Below are 18,085 nucleotides of genomic sequence, written 5' to 3' on the forward strand. Positions count from 1 at the left end.
GGACAGCTTCTGGGGCCTGCTGGGCCTCCTCTGCCAGGGCGCTGTCTTCCCCCATCTTTCGAGAAGGGCACTGCCCACCGGCTTCCTTCAACTTCAGCTCCGGCTCCAGCCAAGTTTGTTTGTCAGGTTGCAGGTCCCTTGGGCTGTCAGCCAGGGACCTTGAGATTTGGGAGGGGCCAGGAGTGGCTGAGCCAGTCCTCTGGGGATCTTGTCATCTCCAAAAGTTGAGAAAAGGGGAGCCCTGGGCTCCTGGCTTGGGGCGGCCAAGCCCAGCTCCCGGGAAGGGAGCCCCACCCCAGCTGTGTTCAGAGGTACCCGGGAAGATGGGTTGTCGAGCAGGGGGCTGCAGGAAAGCAAAGGGCGGGGGTCACTCGGCCTTGTAAGCGTGTTCCCGGGGCCAGGGGAGGCAATGTCAGGCACGGGGCAGAGGCCGCTGCCCCGGGGCAGGGCACCCCCTCAGCAGCAGCGTTCACTCACCATCCTCCTGGCCTGTCCCAGCCTCTCTGCACCTGCACCTGATCTTCATCTTCCCGCTACCAAGTCCAGGAAACCCCTAGGCCTTCCCCTGCCCACCTCCCACCCCATTCAAGCCCTTTGGGGCTCAGGCCCTGAGGCATTAGCAATTCCAGACTCATCCTGGCTCCCAGTCCTGGGGGAGGCGGAGGAGGGCAGGACTGGGGCAGTCTGGGCCTGGGGACTGAGGATTCCAGTCTCGGGCTTGCTCAGCAGGTTTGGGCCGTGCCCATGCCGCCTCTCCCCAGAGCTGCTGGCCCAGGGTCATAGAGGGTGCCCCTGGGCAGGCACCCTAGATCTCACGGAGGGCGGTACGGGGGGTCAAGCCACGAGCCAGAACCCTGGGCTCTCTGCCACTCACGCCCAGGAAAACCCCGGGCTTTGCCAGCAGCTCCTCCCCTCTGCCCTTCTGGGAGCCGTCGTGGTTCTCAGGCTGGAAGGGCAGGAGCTGTCGGTCCCCTGCGGCCCGCGCATGAGCACCACCCTCAGGGCCAGACCACTTCCTCTTTCTGAGGAAGCCTGGTGCCAGAAGCTGACTCAGAGAAACCGAGGCACAGAGGAGACCCTGAGAAGGCCTAGGAGACTGAGCCATCGCGGGGCCCTGGCCCCGTCTGAAGGTGGGAGGCCAGACAGGCGTCCCCATCCATCCTCTTGGCCTCTTCCACGAGCCCTTCCTCCTGCCTAGAAGCTGTCAGGATCAGGGTCCTGGGACAGGGCCCCTCCTGCCCCCAGGAACACACCCAAGCCTGGCCAGTTCACCTGGCCTTCCCGGCCTGTCAGTCCAGCTGTTCCGGAAAGAGAACATTTTCTTCTCACTCTATTTGGACAGCTGCGGGGACAGTGACAGTGGGAAGAGAGTGTCTGATTATTGAGGGGGGTGGTGTGCAGGGGACAGGGCCACAGGGCCTCTGAAGTGGCCGAGGGTCTGGAGCTGGGGAGGCCCCAGATGGGGGGCTGCGTGAGGAGCTGGGAGGCCTGGGGCCACCCGACAGGGTCAGCGTCCCTCAGCAGCACCATCAAGAGAACAGCTGGAGGGGCTTCCGGCCCAGGTCCAGGGCTATAGGAGGAGGGACGAGGGGCTTCCGGCCCAGGTCCGGGGCTATAGGAGGAGGGACGAGAAGCCTAAGGCACCAGGGAGACCGATTTCCATCTTTAGGGAATGTGCTCGGTTACAGGGTGGGGTAAGGACGCCTCTCAGGCCCAGCCCCAAACCTCCTCTGGCCTCGCTCCTGGACTCTCAGGCCCAGCAGCCCCTCCTCTGCAGGTCCAGGGCTGACAGGCGGGGCTTCAGAAAGGAAGACAAGGCACCCACAGGACAAGGCCAGAGGACCTGGAAACGGAGCTTCTTCCGCCCTGGGAGGCGGGAAGTAGGACCGCGGGGTCAAGCCAAGGCTCTTCCTCCTGCCGCTGCCCACCCTCCCTCCTTCTCAACGGTCGTCTCTCTCCCTCCCCTCCCGGCCCCTGTCCCCTTTCCAGCCGCCCCATCCTGCTGTCACCTTGTCCCCATCTCCAACTCCTCCTGCCTGCCTTCCCCGCCCCGGTTATGTAAGGGGCCTGAGAACACACAGAGGGAGCTTTGTTGTCAAACCAAATCCATACGGAGCCGGGATCGGCCAGCGCAGCTGTTCCCCATTCCCTCCGCCTTGGCAGGGGTGAGGCACCGGGCAGGAAGCCCCCCCACGCCTCCACTGGGGGAGGTGGGGGGCAAAACACACTGGCCCCAGGGCCCCCAGGCAGCTGAGTGGGTGGCCCCGGATCAGCCACCACCACGTGGGACCACAACAGGGGAGCAGCTGGCCCCCAAGACAGAGGAAAGCCTCAGTGCAAAGCCGGGGCCCCAAAGCCCAGAGAGGAGAGCGCTGGGCTAGCAGCAGGGCTGCACAATGAAGGCCTGGAGGGGGGCCCAGACCCACACCAGTGGACCCCATTCTTGTCCACATGCGGATGCAGGCCCATGTTCTCTCTGCCACACAACCCGTGTACATACTCTCCCACGCGCACATGCACACACACACACGCGCGCGCTGTGTGTGCTCACCTGGAGGCATCTGAGCAGAAATCTCCTCCCTGCTCTGATCAGCCTCCTCCATCCCAGCAAGTACCTCTGGAGAGAGGAGGGTGGAGGGCAGAGGTCAGAAGCCAGAGAAGCTCCACCAGCCAGCTCTTCTTTGGAGGCCCTCTGGCTCCGGGATGAGATCCTGCCTTCCCGCCCAGGAAGATGTCCAAGAAGGGAGGTGAGGGCCCAGGAAGCTGAGCTTAAGATCAGAGCATCCGCACCCGGGGCAGGCCCTGTCCCTTCACCCAACCCGACTGCTGCACGAGCGTCCCGCTCGAAGATGCTGGGGCCGCCAACAAGAGGAGGCGCTCCTGAACCTCCACGGCTGCAGGGCACCCACCCGAAGTCCAGCTGCCACATCAGGCAGGACAGCAAGGATGCCGAGGCCTGGGTGAGGCGGGGGCAGAGGCACAAGGGAAAGAAGAGGAGGCAGACACAAAGGAAGAGGGATGGCTGGGGGAGGAGCTGAGAGAAATCTGAAGGAGAAGGGAAGGAAGGCAGGTGGGTCGGAAAAAGAGGAGAAAGAGGAAAAGGACCAAAGAGGGGACAAGAGAAGGGGGCGTGTGGAGAGAAGGGCCCACACCTCCTGCAAGGATGCTTGCACACCCTCTCAGCCTGACAGGCGGGTCCAGGAGAAGCAGCACAGGGCGGGGGCGTTTCCAGAGCACTGGTCCCAGCCCACCCAGTCCCACCGTCGGCCACGCCCCAGGGGTTTCAGCCTCAACAATCCTGGATCATTGGAACCAGAGGGCAAACCAGGACCTTGGAGAAAGGAGAGACAGGGGTGGGATGGAGCACAGGAGAGGCAGCCCCTGTCTGGGGGAAAAGTCGCTCTGAGATCTTGAACAGTAAGTTACTTTTTTGAGTCTCAGCTCCCACCTTTGCAAAAAGAAAGAGTTACCGAGAGGCTACCACGTGCCAGTGCGGTGCCGGGTGCTGGGGACACGATGGGGAGTCAGACGGTCACGGGTCCTACCCGACAGTCTAACATCAGCCGGGACCTCTGAGGCCTCCCGAGCTCGCCAGTGTCTATCATCTGTGCTCCGAGATCCATCCCATGAGCTGCACTGTGGCAGACGCTATTAGCCCAGTTATCGGATGGGCTGATGGAGAACCAAAGTCCCAGACCTGCCTGAGGTCACACAGCTGGGGGCGGACAGAGAAGACAAAGGCCACCTGCCTGGCTTCCTGGCCCCGAAGGAAGGCACCCTGAATCACAGAAAACCCACCAGCCAGCACTTACAGAGCCAGGCCCCAGGTGCTGGGACATGATCTGAAACGCACTCTGGTTCAGAAGTGAGAAACCGAGGCTCTGTGTCAGGGCCAAGGCTGTGCAGCCCTGCCCTCTCCCACCCGTCTGAGCTCACGGGTGGTAGGGTCCCCTAATGTCACAGGCTGGGACCTGTGGGAGGGTGGGGTAAGTGACAAGGGTGCCCGGCCGTCAGGGGAGCCTCAGAACAGGCTCGAGGTCGGATGCAATCTAGGAAGGGGACTGCCAACGGCGCCCAAGCCACCGTCAGGGGACAGTGGGAGCAGAGGTGGGGAGGTGAGAACACGCGGCTGGGGAAGTAGAACAGTCTGACCGGCGCCCAACGGAGGTTTTCAAATAAAAAGGGCTTTAAGCCGAGACACCCTCTCTCCCACTTTCAAATGAGATTTTATGTGGAAACCCAATATGTAGAAGGAATAAGAGTGGAGTCGTTTGGGGTGAAGCAAGAATGGGGGCGAACCCGCCTCTTGAGCCCTCACTCCTGAGCTGACACCCCAGAGGGTTCCACCCCTGGGGAGCTTTTCGTGGACCCGGATAAGGGGAAAGCTGACATTGGGCAGGAGGGGAGGTTAGGACCAGTCTGTGCAAGGACCCAAAGGCAGGGCTGAGGAGGGGATGGGGGCAGGAATGTGACCAGCTGCCCCTGGCATGGGGGAGTGGGGGGCTGCCCTCCCGGTGGGCAGACTCCTGCCCACCCCACCCCCAGGGCTCCTGCCTGCCTCTCCTGTGTCTGAAAAGGCTGCCAGGCCAGGCTCCAAACAGCTCAGCTGTCAAAAGGGAAACTCTTCGCCCTCCGCCCCAAGAAAAGGGGGAAGCAAAGCAGGGACACAGTGAAGACACTGTGAGCACTTATTATTTGTTAGACATCATTCCAGGCATGAAGGACACGGCAATGAGATGACAGGCTCCTGGAGCTTACGTGAAAACCCTAAAGAGTCAGGGAGGAAAACGCCTTGAGAGTTTTCAAGCCCATTTCACACCACACACGTGCCCCTCCAATGCCTGCATCTCCTCTGGACCGTCCCTGCCAAGGTCACGGGTCCAAGCTTGAACATCTTCAGCCGCAGGGCACTTGCCCCCTACACAGGCAGAGGCCTGCTCCTGAAAGCTCCAGATGGCCACACTGAAGACCCTGGGTCCCTCCCCACCCAGCCTAGGCAAGGGAGTCCACAGAGCACTGAACACACCGTTAAACGTGCAAGTTTTACTTTTGATCACGACAAAATATGAAGCTTCATCTCGAGTTTTGCTGGTTCTGAGTCAATTGCTCGGAACCAAAGGAAATGAGCCGTCTCCCTTCTCACCTGCCCAGAGTTCCCAGGTCCCTGGGTCTCTGGCACCACCCATTCCCCTGCTTTGCTCCCCTCCCGTGACCTTCAAGCAGTGGGTTGCCAGGGTGGGCCCCTGCTGGCCCCCACTTCTCTCCTGCCATCCCTTCCAACCAGGCCTCCCTCCTCCTGACCTGAGTGACCTCTAAGGAGCAGAGGGGAAGCAGGTCTTTGAAGAGCCTCTCTGGCCTTGAGCCAGGCCAGGCCAGGGTCCAGGAGAGCCCCAGAGCAAAAGGTACTGTGGCCTGGCAGGAATCTGGGGATGCCAGATGCCAGGAGCAGCCACCTTGGCCGGGTCCCCGCGCTCAGACCCCCGGAGGACCCCTCCCCTTCCCCACGTGTCGCCGTGGTTGCCGGATGAGGCCTTGCAGCCTTGTGGGCGGCAGCGGGGGAGCCGCATTTCCAAGGAATAGGAGCCGATGGGCAGGCCAGATGGAAGCAATTACCGGAGGGAAAGGGGGAGAGGTGGGGGCCGGCAGGGGCTGGGAGGGGCCGCAGAGGGGAGGGAGGAAGGAGAGCCCAGCTCTGCCCAGCTGAGAGAGGCAGGGGATGGGGAGGCAGGACCGGCAGGGCCAGACGTGGGCTTCAGGGCCGCACAGAGCCCTGGGCTGCGAATCAGGAGGGCTGTGTTCTCGTCACCCACACCCGGTGGCCTTGAGCAAACCCTGTCACACCTCTGAGCCTCGCCCTCTTCATGGGTCACAGGGCAGGGGAAGATGAGCTTGCAGAGTTGCAGGGCAGTAGCGAACTGGGCTGAAAAGTGCAGGTTTTGGAAACAGGCCTGGCTAGGAGTCCCAGCTCAGCTGCTTAGGGGCCGTGTGACCTTGGCCAAATGGGTTAATCTTCCAGAGCCTCCATGGCTTCATTTACAAATGGGCTTAATGAAAGGGTCGTGCTTACGTGAAGTGATGTAAATAAGTGGACAGCACTTTTTTTTTTTTTTTTAGGTTTATTGGGTCAGGCTTTTAATAAGTGCTCGATAGATAAATCATAACTAGTTTTGTTATTTACTAAGTCCCTTTTTACTATTATAAGGACAGGTATTTGCAGAGGCTGCACGGGCAGAGGATACAGGGCAGACCACGGACACAGGAGCATCACCGGAGGCCCTGGACCGTGCACCCCGGAGGAGGGTTTGGACCCACGCAGAACAACGGTGCGCGAGCCCGGCACTCTGCACACTGCTCCATGCCCTCTTTCTAGCAACCATGGTCCCCACCCTGCCCAGGAAAGCAAGATCCTGGGGCCCCTGACGCACTGGGGCTTTGAAGTGAAGCTGCAGACAGGAAGAAGGGGCCATCCTACGGCCAGGCCTTCCTCACGGCCTCGCGGCCCAGGTGGACACCCCCCCGGCCACCCCCCGGCCCCAGCAGCACCCTCCTCCCTGCTGGGCTCAGGGCAGAGGCCAGGGCTTCAGATTCTAGAGCGTTCACATCATCTCTCTGCAGGATGGCTTTGCGGGGTGTGGGGTTGGCAGAGATAAGGCAGTCATCCGGCTGGAGGTCTCCCGGTCCCAGGCAAGGGGCCAAGATTAAAGTAAAACCTGCAGCTTGGGATGGCCTTCCTCACGCTGAAAAGCGATCAACCCAGCGCACCCCCTGGCAGAGTTCACCCCGTGCCAGCCTCAGGGGCACCAGTCGGAGGCCCATGGCACCTGGCTGGGGCCCACGCATCACATACAGCTGCTCCCACTTGTAGCTACATTTGACCACTTCCTCTATCCGTAGAATAAAGAGCGTCACTCACACTCACATTCACACACACACACACACACACACACACACTAGGAATGTGATACAGGTCAGGAGTGAACGTGAGGCCAGGGGTGGCCGCAGCCCCTCCAGGGGCACTCAGAACACTCGTGTAGAAGTGCTGAGCACCTCTGGGAAGGGGTGACAAACGAGAGAGGGGAATTAATGACTAGAGGCACCCAAACCTGCCTGCCCTAGTCATTTCCTCAAGGAAACCAAAGGTTTCAGGTCAAGGCCAAGAGTCGAGAAGGAAGGAGGACCTGAGGTCGAGAGGCATAAGAAGCCAGCTCGTTTCTGCAGGGAAGTGTGTAACCCCAGGGCAACTGAGGAGTCAGGAGGGGGAGGCAGGCCCTGCATGTTTTCTGGGTGTCCCCCCACCTGACTGCCCTGCTCCCTGGCACCGAGGGTCCAACTCCCAGGGCCTGGGGACTCAGCTGGCTTGTGGTGGATGCCTTGGGCACAATCTGTAGGTCTGGCTCTCAGACTCTGGGACCCTCTGGGACATTGATCTGAAGGGTCCCTTTCAGGAAGCTGGAGGTTCCCACCCCACCATGGGCTGGGACCCCTTTGTGTCATTCTGAGGTGGAGGGATCCCTTCCCCACAACGGTGGGGGCAAACCTTTGAGCTGCTCTGAGAGGAAGAATTCGCCCAGAGAACATACCCAGGTAGGGTCTGGGCGGGCACCCAGTGCAGGGCAGATACCAGGCCAGTAGGGGTAAACCACAGACGGCCACAGGTTAAGCTGGGGCACAGGAAGGGGGGTCTGGCCTCTCTGCTCCAGTTGGTGAAGGGTAGGGGGGCCCTTTCCAGGATTTGTTATATAATTCTGAAAGGAACAGATTCTCGGTTCTCTCCAGAAAACTGGATCCCAGGGATCTAAGAGGGCTGGCAGGGTGGAGAGGCTGAGCAAGTCTGTTTCTGAAGAGTGGGGACTGAGTCACTGCTCTGGGTAGGGAAGGGGTGAGGGAGGGAAGGGAAGACGGCCCAGAAGACGCCGAGGGCTTCCTTGGCCTGGGCCTCCACTCACGCACGGGCCAGGGGCCTGTGGCTCTGAGCACAGCCCACTCCCAAGCCACAGATGCCTCTCCACCCACAGTCCAAGCAAGAGGCTCCCGCGCTACTTTCCTAACTCTACCTCCTGTCTACCCTCCCCTCCTAACCCCTGACCACCCGGACTCTGGGGGAAAGCCCCCGACTCCTGGCTCTCCCTCAGCTGCTGGGAGGGAGACCCAGGGTTCAGGGGACAGACTAAGATCTCCCGCCCAACACATGGATGCTGAGGGATGGAGGTACGAAGAGCATGTGCAGGGGAGACACAAGCAGAGCCAGGAACAGGCTAGAGGGACCTGGGCCACCTCGGCTCGGGCAGGGGTTATTCACAGATGAGCTCCCGGCAAAGAGAAAAAGTCCCAGAAGTTCATTTCTAGGCCCCAAACAGCTGGCGCCTCCCAGGCACCCCCTCTAGAATTATGGGGCAGCTTTGGTGAGTGTGGAGAACTTTGGAGAGTGCGGGAGAACCGCTGCTAATAGCAAACACTCACATACCTCCGCCTCTGTGCAGGCACCTTCCACAGTACCCAACGCCTTTATGATCCCCCCTCCCTGCCCCCCGTGGCACAGCAAGGCTCAGGAGAGCACGGTATTGGTTTGTGCCTCTGGTGACACCCTAGCTGTACCAGGCCCGTTCCCAAGGTTCCGCAAAGAATAAGTCTGCCTGAACTTGGCTTCCACACTGTGCCTCCCCCCAGCGGTGGAAAGCACAGGCTTCTGTGAGAAGCGCATGGGGGTGCCAGCCTGTGGGTGGGCATGAGGTCACATGGGCACAGCTGAGCACCCGGACGGTGCCTGTAGCCCCAGTCCTCTGGCAGGAGCCCCCAACCCCAGCACTCGGGACCCAGTCTGCGGGACAGACGGAGGAAGTGGCAGCAGTAGGTCAGGCCTCCTATGCCCAGAAGGAGCCTCCCCCAGGACTGGGAATGGAGGCGGCAGTGCTGGCAGACATGTTGGCAGCTCTAGGCTGCCTGGGAGGTCCCAGCCAGCAGGGGCCCCAGGGGGGCACCCAGCACAGATGGCTGAGCCCAGCGATTCTGCCCCCAGCTGGACTCCACCTTCACCCCAACCCCATCCCATCCCACTGCCCACCAGCCAGGCAGCTCTGTGGCCCAGTGGCCTAGGCCCAAAGAGCCCCGCAACGTGGACTGGTGTATTGGCCACAGCCAGCCTGCAGCTAGCAGCCCCACCTTTGGGCTCTGCTTGGTGACCTTGGATCTCCTGCACACAGCCGGACCCAGCAGAGCCTGACACTTGCAGGCAAGCCAGCCCAGGATCTCCTGGACTCGGTGGGGCAGTTGTGGCCAGAAGTCGGCTCAGAGGATGCGCAGGGGTGGGGGCTAGAAACTTTCCAGAGAAGAGGACCGTCCCGTTTGCTCACTCCCAAGGAGCAGAAAGAATCGGCTTCCCGCGAAAAACTGGTCCAGGGCAAGGGATCCCAGGGCTGTGGCCTCCCCACCCGGCCCCGGCCCCGCGCGGCGCCCACGTGCCCGGCCCGACCACCTCCCCGGCCGCGGCGCCGGGCGGGGAACCGGGCAACCGGGCAGCCAGGACCCGGAGGCGCTCCCCACCCTCCCTCGCGGGCCCCACGGGGACCGGCCGCCGCGTACTCACCCTCGCGGGTGGCGCGGGGCGAGGCAGGACAGTTCCGCGCGCAGCTCCGATCCGCTAGGCGCACGGGCTGGAGGCGCGGCACTGGCGCGGTGGCTCCGCTCGGCCCGGTCCCTGTCCCGGGCTCGGGGCCGGCCTGCGAGCGGGTAAGTCCGCCTGCTGGGAGGCGGGGGCCGGGCACAGGCGGGGGGCGGGGAAGGGGCCGGACACGCTTGCGCACACGGCCAGGGAGCCGACTGGGGAGCGGGCGGGCAGGAGGAGGAAGGGCGGGGTGGGGGAGGAGGAAGGACTCGACTCGGGAGATCCTGCTTGCGGGCGGGGCCGATGCCGGGGGCTCGCGATGGTCCGGGAGCCGCGGAGGCGGGCGGAGAGGGCAGGCGGCGGGGCCAGGAGCGAGGGGCGCGGAGGGTTCGACCGACCTGGCAGGCGCGGAGGGGCGGGAGAGGAGGCTGGTGGGGTGAGGGTTGAGTTCTGGCGGGCGCAGCCTGTGAGTGGCACCAGGATGGATATGCCCAACGCAGCCTCTGCACACCCTCCTGGAAACAATGAGACCCAACAAAGGGTTCTCCGCTCTCCCACGCGATGAACCGTGTCCTTCCCTCGCTCGGGAAAGTGAGGCACAGAAGAGGGAGGACCACCTGCCCTCCCCATGCACGGTGGCCAGGTGCCCTGGACGGAGACCTGGACCCTCCCTCTGCCTTAGTCTCGACCTGCCACCCCCAAAATGCTCCCTCTGCAGCCTCTTTGCACACCCTCTCTTTGGCCCTGAGAAAGCTTCTCAGTTGCTGTTCCTTACTGAAGGCGCCAAACATCCTGTCTCCAGGGGAAACCCCATCAGGCCCTTACCCTGGTTCCTGGGGCCACCCACCCCAATCAAACCTGGGGACTACTCAGGCCGAAGAATAGTCCAAAAGTCACCCGCAGGACAGTCCCCATCCCCCGAGACACTCTTTCATAGGTGCACAGCGTTTACCGAGCACCTAGTGTGGACAGCCTGATGCTGGGGGCTCCAGGGCTCCAAGGAAAACCGTAAGACACCCCCCGCCCCCCCCCGGAAGCTTACTAGAAAGAAGGCTCACAGTGGACTCCCACTCAAAAATAAGTTAGGACATAAAAGCTTTTGCACAGCAAAGGAAACCATAAACAAGATGAAAAGACAACCCTCAGAATGGGAGAAAATATTTGCAAATGAAGCAACCGACAAAGGATTAATCTCCAAAATTTACAAGCAGCTCATGCAGCTCAATAACGAAATAACAAACAACCCAATCCAAAAATGGGCAGAAGACCTAAACAGACATTTCTCCAAAGATATACAGACTGCCAACAAACACATGAAAGAATGCTCAACATCATTAATCATTAGAGAAATGCAAATCAAAACTACAATGAGATATCATCTCACACCGGTCAGAATGGCCATCATCAAAAAATCTACAAACAATAAATGCCGGAGAGGGTGTGGAGAAAAGGGAACCCTCTTGCACTGTTGGTGGGAATGTAAATGGATACAGCCACTATGGAGAACAGTATGGAGGTTCCTTAAAAAACTACAAATAGAACTACCATACGACCCAGCAATCCCACTACTGGGCATATACCCTGAGAAAACCATAATTCAAAAAGAGTCATGTACCACAATGTTCACTGCAGCTCTATTTACAATAGCCAGGACATGGAAGCAACCGAAGTGTCTATCAACAGGTGAATGGATAGAGAAGATGTGGCACATATATACAATGGAATATTACTCAGCCATAAAAAGGAACAAAACTGGGCTTCCCTGGTGGCGCAGTGGTTGGGAGTCCGCCTGCCCTTTGCAGGGGACGCGGGTTCGTGCCCCTGTCCGGGAAGATCCCACATGCCGCGGAGCGGCTGGGCCCGTGAGCCATGGCCGCTGAGCCTGCGCGTCCGGAGCCTGTGCTCCGCAACGGGAGAGGCCACAACAGTGAGAGGCCCGCCTACCATAAAAAAAAAAAAAAAAAAAAAGGAACAAAACTGAGTTATTTGTAGTGAGGTGGATGGACCTAGAGACTGTCATACAGAGTGAAGTAAGTCAGAAAGAGAAAAACAAATACCGTATGCTAACACATATATATGGAATCTAAAAAAAAAAAAAAAAAAGTGGTCATGAAGAACCTAGGGGCAAGACGGGAATAAAGATGCAGACCTACTAGAGAAGGGACTTGAGGATACGGGGAGGGGGAAGGGTAAGCTGTGACAAAGCGAGAGAGTGGCATGGACATATATACACTACCAAATGTAAGGTAGATAGCTAGTGGGAAGCAGCCGCATAGCACAGGGAGATCAGCTCGGTGCTTTGTGACCACCTAGAGGGGTGGGATAGGGAGGGTGGGAGGGAGGGAGATACAAGAGGGAAGAGGTATGGGGACATATGTATATGTGTAACTGATTCACTGTTACAAAGCAGAAACTAACACACCATTGTAACGCTATTATACTCCAATAAAGGTGTTAAAAACAAAAAATAAGTTAGGACAGGATGTGACCAAGTGTAAGGTGTGCGTAACTGACAAAGAGGGTTCACAGAAATGCCAGCTCAGGCTCACTTCAGCTGAAACTGGAGGGTTTATCTGCTAAGAACATATAACAGAGGAAGCTCTACCCTGCGTAAGCAAAGTGGAGAAGACAGGGTGAAGATAGAGGGCTTCAAGTGCTTCCACAGGTGACTCTCTGTCCTAAGTCCCACCTTGCGTGGTCAGAGGTTTTTCCTACATTTCCCCAGTGTCTAAATTATGCTTGAATAGTGCCTTTGGCTTTGTCAATCAAGCATTCATCCAACAAATGTTTATTGTGTATCAGCTCCAGGTGTGGTACAGTGACTAAAGTCTCTGCCTGGGTCAAGGTTAGAGGAAGAGGGAATAGCCTCCCTGGTACGTGGGTGGGAAAAGTGGCCCACAGAGAGTAAGCAATCACCCAAAGCGACTAGGTGAGTCTGGCAGAGCTGACCTGAGAATCAGCCCAGCTTCTAAACTTTGCAAACTCTTTAATGAACTAGATCTAAACACAGTTGGCAGTTCTTGTTATGAGCCATGTAAACTTCACTCTGTGGGAAAACAGAACTGAAGGGCCAAATTTTGCTCCTGGAGACCTGATTTCCAACTCTGCCTCGGTCACTAAATAGCTTTAATTTTCTTACTAGAGAAAAATGGAAATAACTGTGCTTATTCAAAGGGATGTAAGTTCAAATGGATACACACTTGCTCTGGCAGTATAAGGTGCTGTATAAGTACGTGCTTTTATTATGCACACGGAACCAGTAAGCTGTATTCAGATCTCCTCCCTTCCCCCTCCCCCAGCTTATCCCAGACCTGGTTACTGGGTGCCCAGAAGCTAACTGAGATCCTGACTCCTCCCCTTAGGCCACAATGTGCTTAGAATCTTTTTTTTTTTTTTTTTTTTTTTGGCGGTACGCGGGCCTCTCACTGTTGTGGCCTCTCCCGTTGCAGAGCACAGGCTCCGGACGCACAGGCCATGGCTCACAGGTCCAGCCGCTCCGCGGCACGTGGGATCTTCCCGGACCGGGGAACGAACCCGTGTCCCCTGCATCGGCAGGCGGACTCTCAACCACTGCGCCACCAGGGAAGCCCTGTGCTTAGAATCTTTTCCCTCCAGTTTCTTAATGGCACAGCCAGATGCTTAGCTGGCTGCCTAGAACCCATATCATCTGTGGGGCAGGAGGAAGGGATTCTGGTACTTTTCACCTGGAGCCCCTCCCAGCTCCACTGCCCCCCTTGCCCATCTACAAGGCACTGGGATTTGCTTAGCAAGAGGCAGTGTGGTGGGACAAGCGGGGCTTCGGCTCCTAAAACTGTTCCTGTCGGAGACCAGCTGTGCCAAGGGCGTGTCAAGACACCCTGAGGGTCAGTGGTCTGGGTCCTGGTCCACTTCCAAGCCATGCTGCCTCCATTCCCACCTCCTCAGCGCCCCCTTTACCTCTCTGGTTAGGAGGTGTGGAGGAGGTGGCGGACAACACTCTGCTGGGGCAACCAGGGGGCTTCTCTCTCTCTAGGGAGTCTCTCTCTCTCTAGGGAGTAGAGGGAGGAGACAGAGGAGCAAAGGGTGAGGGAGGGGCAGGTGCATCTGGAGCTGGGAGGCCCTGGACTTGTGGCCCACCCCCGGGCAGGCAGCGGTGTGTGTAGGAGGCGTGGCGCCTGTGTCTCACAGGCTTTTGGCTCCTGTCCTTCACATGTGCCACGTTAGCATCCTGCCGACCAGGAGGAGGGAACAGCAAGATGCCGTTTGAGGAAGAAATAAACCCAATCCAGCATCTCAGCCGCTTTTAAAAATAGCAACTCCGGGATGGTGTTTCAGCTCCTATTTTTATCAGATTTATATGGCTGGACGCTGGAGCTGAGCTGTTCCCAGGGTTCTCAATAGCAGCGGACATCACTATTGTAGTCTTAGAAACCTGCCGTAAGGCGAAGGCTAAAATGCACTCCAGGAACCTGTCGGCTGGACGGGATCCTTGAGAAGCCACTGCACACAGCCCTTGTCTCTTTTGGGGCCATGATCAATTAACCACAGTTTATGGCTTGCTTTTTGCCTTCAAGTCTCTTGGTTACCATGACTTCAGTGCATAATTGAGGATTCACTGCCTTCTAATCCGGAAGTCCTTTTTAATGTCTAACCCCAATATATTGGCTGTGTCCTTTAGGCCCTTCTCGCGGTAGAAAAATGGCAGCTAACATTTATAGGTCTTACCATGTCCACAAAATCCTCTTATTTAATCCTCACAAAGCCCCTCGGGGTAGGCACTGCTATCACTCCTAGCTCACAGACAGTTACATAACTTGCCCGAGATCGTATCTGGTTATGGTGCAGGTTCTATGCCAGAGTCACCAGACCATGCTGGCTCTCAAAGGAGGCGGTTCCGAACATTAAGCAATTTCCCCTTCGCCTTGACTTTCATTTCTTCCTCATGATCTTGAAGGAAAAACTGGTCAGGGTACTACTGGACATATGTGCCCCATGCTACAAGCCGAGTTCTAGGTCCCGGCCGTGCTGAGCCACTGTCTCCCTGCCTGCTGGCCTCGGCTTGTGCTGGCCACTCGGCTCTCAGGCTTCAGCCCGGAAGCCTGGCTTCTCTCGACATAAGCCGCCACAGCCCCCCCTGGGTCTCCTCAAAGCACTCATGTCCATGGAGTTACTTTGCAATTATGTCTACGTGTCTCACTAAATTGTAAACTCCAGGAGAGCTCTAGCTCCATGTTCTTGTCTAAAAACAAAAAGTAGGGTAGATATTCAAAACCTTGTTGATTGAACTGAAACACTGTAGTCCGTGCTTCTTTTTTAAGTGGTTAAAACTTGGTAACTTCAAGTTTATAGCGACTTCGGAATCCAGTGTAATTTCAGTAAGAATATGGAGCGAACACAGGGCTGCCAACATTTATTTTGCTAAGTGAGGATTTTTAAAAAACAACTACTGTTAATTATCAGCATCTTCTTACAAAAGAAGGGCCATTTTAGGGTTCAATATACGGGTCTGGAATAAAGATTTAGTCCTTTCTGAGAAGGCAGAGTTAGCAGACCCACGTCAGCCTATTCAGAAATAAAATAGATACATTAAACTATTTTGGAATAGAAGCATTACAAGAGAAACATTTTCAAATATTACTTTGTACGTAATCGTTTCTTGATTTGTTTCTCCATTTGGGGATCTGTATCCAACAGAGTCAGGCAATGTGGAGCTAACTGCCCAACTCCTCCTGAAATGTTATTTTTCTCAGCGTCCTGAAGGAATGCTGACAGAACACTCAGCAATTCTGCTCTATGAGGAAACCTCTGGGCAAACAGAGAGGAGCCGAGGAACAGCAGTCCTGTCTCCAGTTGCTCCCCTCCCTCCCCAACCACGCCAGGAAGAAAGTCGGCCAAGAACTGGGGCCTGGTGGCCGGTGGGGAGCCCTCCAGGACTTATCTGGGAAGGTGACATCTACCTCCAGGAGAGCAGGGACACAGGCGCGCACACCGAGGGCACGCGGCTAAACACTCAAGGACGTCCACGCTGCCAGAGAGGGCTGGCGCTGCTCGTCTTGCTCAGGACGCTCTCTCCGGGGCGGCGGGATGCTGGGTTCTGCTAAGGGAAGGCAGGAGGAAAGCCAAGGCAGAGGAGGGGGTGGTTCTCATTCTGCATCCCTCGGGCTGAGGACCGTCTGTCCGCCCACTAGCCCGGAGGCTGGGAGCTTCTTTTTAGTCATCTCTGCTTCCCCAGCACTTAGGACACTGTCTGGCTTGAGTCCATCAGCGAGTCAAAGCTTTGGACTCCACCACAACCATGTCACTTTGCCCTGTTGGTTTACGATCACCCAGCACATCACTCCGTAGTGGATCCTCACCCCCGTTCCCCTTGATAAAGAAATAGGCTCAGGACGCCTCGGGTGGACACCAGGAAGAGACCATTTACCACTATCTAGGGCAGTGCTTGGCCTGTAGTATGTGTTAAATAAACACGCAAGGAACAAATGAGTGGCGCTCGGCTCTGACTCCAGTCTCCTGGCTCTCAGTCCAGGGGATGCAGAATAAGAGCTACCCCCTCGTCTGCCTCAGCTTTCCTCCTCCTTTCACTTTGCGGGACACACATCCTGTCTCCCCTGAGAGTGTGTCCTGAGGAAACAAGACCCAGTAACCCACAGCCCCATGCTAAGGAGCAAACGCCAGCCCCTCTCCAGCAGTGTGATACATCTGTCCGCTGGGCTGGAAAGAGAGCCTCATGTGTTTAACTGCATGCCGTCAACGTCTGCACCCGAGTCCCTGTTCTGCTGGAGCAGTGGTAGATGTCACCTTCCCAGATAAGCCCTTGATGGCTTCCTACAGGCCATAGCCTTGGACACTTTGAAGTCCCTTCCTGGCCTCGTGATTCTATGGACATTCTATTCTATTCTGTGATGCTGGTCATACCTTGCATCCAAGAACCTCAGGGCTTTCAGACTCCACTGCAACCGTGTCACTTTGCCCTGTTGAGACACTGTTTGTATTTGATCGTCTGGCTGCTCCCTGCGAGTTGTTTTATTTTCCTGCCCAGATAACAAACTCAAGGCCACGGACTCCCTGACCAAGAAGCCAAGGCAAAGGCAGGCTTCTTGGGCTTTGCAACATCTGACTCTTATTAAGGCCCTCCCACTTCCAGGAGCGGCAATGCTCCATCCTCGTCAACAAGAGTATATCAACAGGATTGGCTCACACGTGGGAAGTGTGACCTCAATGTTGGGGAGAGAAAGAGGAAGTACTGTCAAAAAGACTCTATCGATTACTTCCACCAGACAGGTGGAGATACAGTAAGTGGGAAGAAGGCAGAGGGCCCCGTGGTTGCAGTGCAGGAAGGAGTGAAAGCAGAGGGAGGCTCAGTTGGATTCCGGATGTGAAGACAGCCAGGACGGGTGCACGGGGGCCTACAGAAAGCCCCAAGTCCTCCGGGCCAGCTGGGGCTGACCCCCAGACACTCACCCCCTTCTTAAGACCTTCCCCCTAGGTTCTGCCCACTCCGCTTCCCCAGCAGGCCACACCGTGGGTCCACACCGAATGAGACCGATAGTTTATTCTCATGCTGGAAAGAAACCAGTAGAAAATATATTAAAAAAAAAAAATTCACTTGGTGCTAAAATCCGGCTGCCCTCCCCCCCCCCCCGCCCCATACACATCAGTGCTCTTCTCCGACTCAGCTTCTCTGGGCCTCCTGCAAGAGCGCGAGGAGGGGGTCATCAGCTCTGAGGGCAAAGGTGAGGGTGCGGCGGCCGTAGTGCTCGGGGTCCTGCTCCAGGTTCTCGATCACCTCGGCCAGCAGGTGGGCCCGCTCCACCCCTGTGCCAGGGGCCTCGAAGCCCAGGGCAGTGAAGTGCACGTGCAGGTGGTAGTAGGAGGGCAGGTAGTGCAGGTACACGCGAAGGCGGTCTCCCGCCACCTGGTAGCGCTGCAGGATGGCTTCCTGGCAAGAAAGGGGAGGGGCGGGGAGGCTCATCGTGCTGCCCACACACTGGCGCCAGAACCCCCTCCTGCCCACGGCCCGACCAGCCTCTCCACCCGCTGTTGGCTTCGGATCCCTGTCTTCCATTCTTGGGAGTCAGCAAGTGCAGGGGACAGCAGCAAAGCGGAGGCTCTTTCTCCCAAGGATGGGGACGGTGGCCTCGATCAGGCTTCCCTGCTCCAACCTGGTAAAACACCTGCTTCCTCACAGTTGCCACTGGGCCTCTAGGAAGTCTTGGTGCTAAGGACAGGCCCAGGTTTCCAAGAGTGTGGGGACTATCCTGCCCTGGATGATTTACCAGACTTGTATCATCAAGTAGGTGGGAAGAGGCCTTGTTCTCCTTTTCAGCATAGAACAGAGTGGAGCTGGGCTGCGGCAGAGCTAAGGGCTTGGTGGCAGAGAAAGGATAGGGGAGGGGACGTGAGCAGGGCTGCCCTGGACAGACCAGGGAGTCATAATAGGATCATCAAATTCTTGCAGGATTCCTGGTGGAAGAGGAAAGCATCACCTTCGGCCCTGGCTCC

At 57.5% G+C, this 18,085-nt stretch overlaps 2 protein-coding genes across 12 annotated transcripts in view; both read right to left on the reverse strand.

The window, feature by feature from the left end:
• The window catches only part of ST3GAL4 (ST3 beta-galactoside alpha-2,3-sialyltransferase 4), a 35,525-nt gene extending 18,388 nt beyond the window's left edge, over window positions 1–17,137 (reverse strand). For 6 of the 11 annotated variants that reach the window (XR_003791496.1, XM_029208644.1, XM_029208642.1 and 3 more), the window contains exon 1: window positions 478–1,906. Coding sequence is in view for 5 of the 11 variants with exons in the window: in XM_029208644.1 (XP_029064477.1) it covers window positions 478–480 (3 nt within the window). In the remaining 6 variants the exon portion in view is untranslated. Of the gene's footprint in view, window positions 1–477; window positions 1,907–9,583; window positions 9,767–17,044 lie in introns of those variants that run through there. The other 5 variants (XM_029208646.1, XM_029208648.1, XM_029208649.1 and 2 more) reach the window with 3 other exon arrangements.
• DCPS (decapping enzyme, scavenger) overlaps window positions 17,118–18,085 on the reverse strand; it is a 34,604-nt gene continuing 33,636 nt past the window's right edge. Inside the window, exon 6 of the mRNA XM_029208652.1 lies at window positions 17,118–17,522. Within this exon, the coding sequence (XP_029064485.1) occupies window positions 17,256–17,522 (267 nt within the window). The 3' untranslated portion in view covers window positions 17,118–17,255. The remainder of the gene's footprint in view (window positions 17,523–18,085) is intronic.

The sequence above is a fragment of the Monodon monoceros genome, unplaced genomic scaffold (genome assembly GCF_005190385.1).
Source record: "Monodon monoceros isolate NGI ecotype Baffin Bay Population unplaced genomic scaffold, NGI_Narwhal_1 Super_Scaffold_7, whole genome shotgun sequence".
Classification (NCBI taxonomy): Eukaryota; Metazoa; Chordata; class Mammalia; order Artiodactyla; family Monodontidae; genus Monodon; species Monodon monoceros.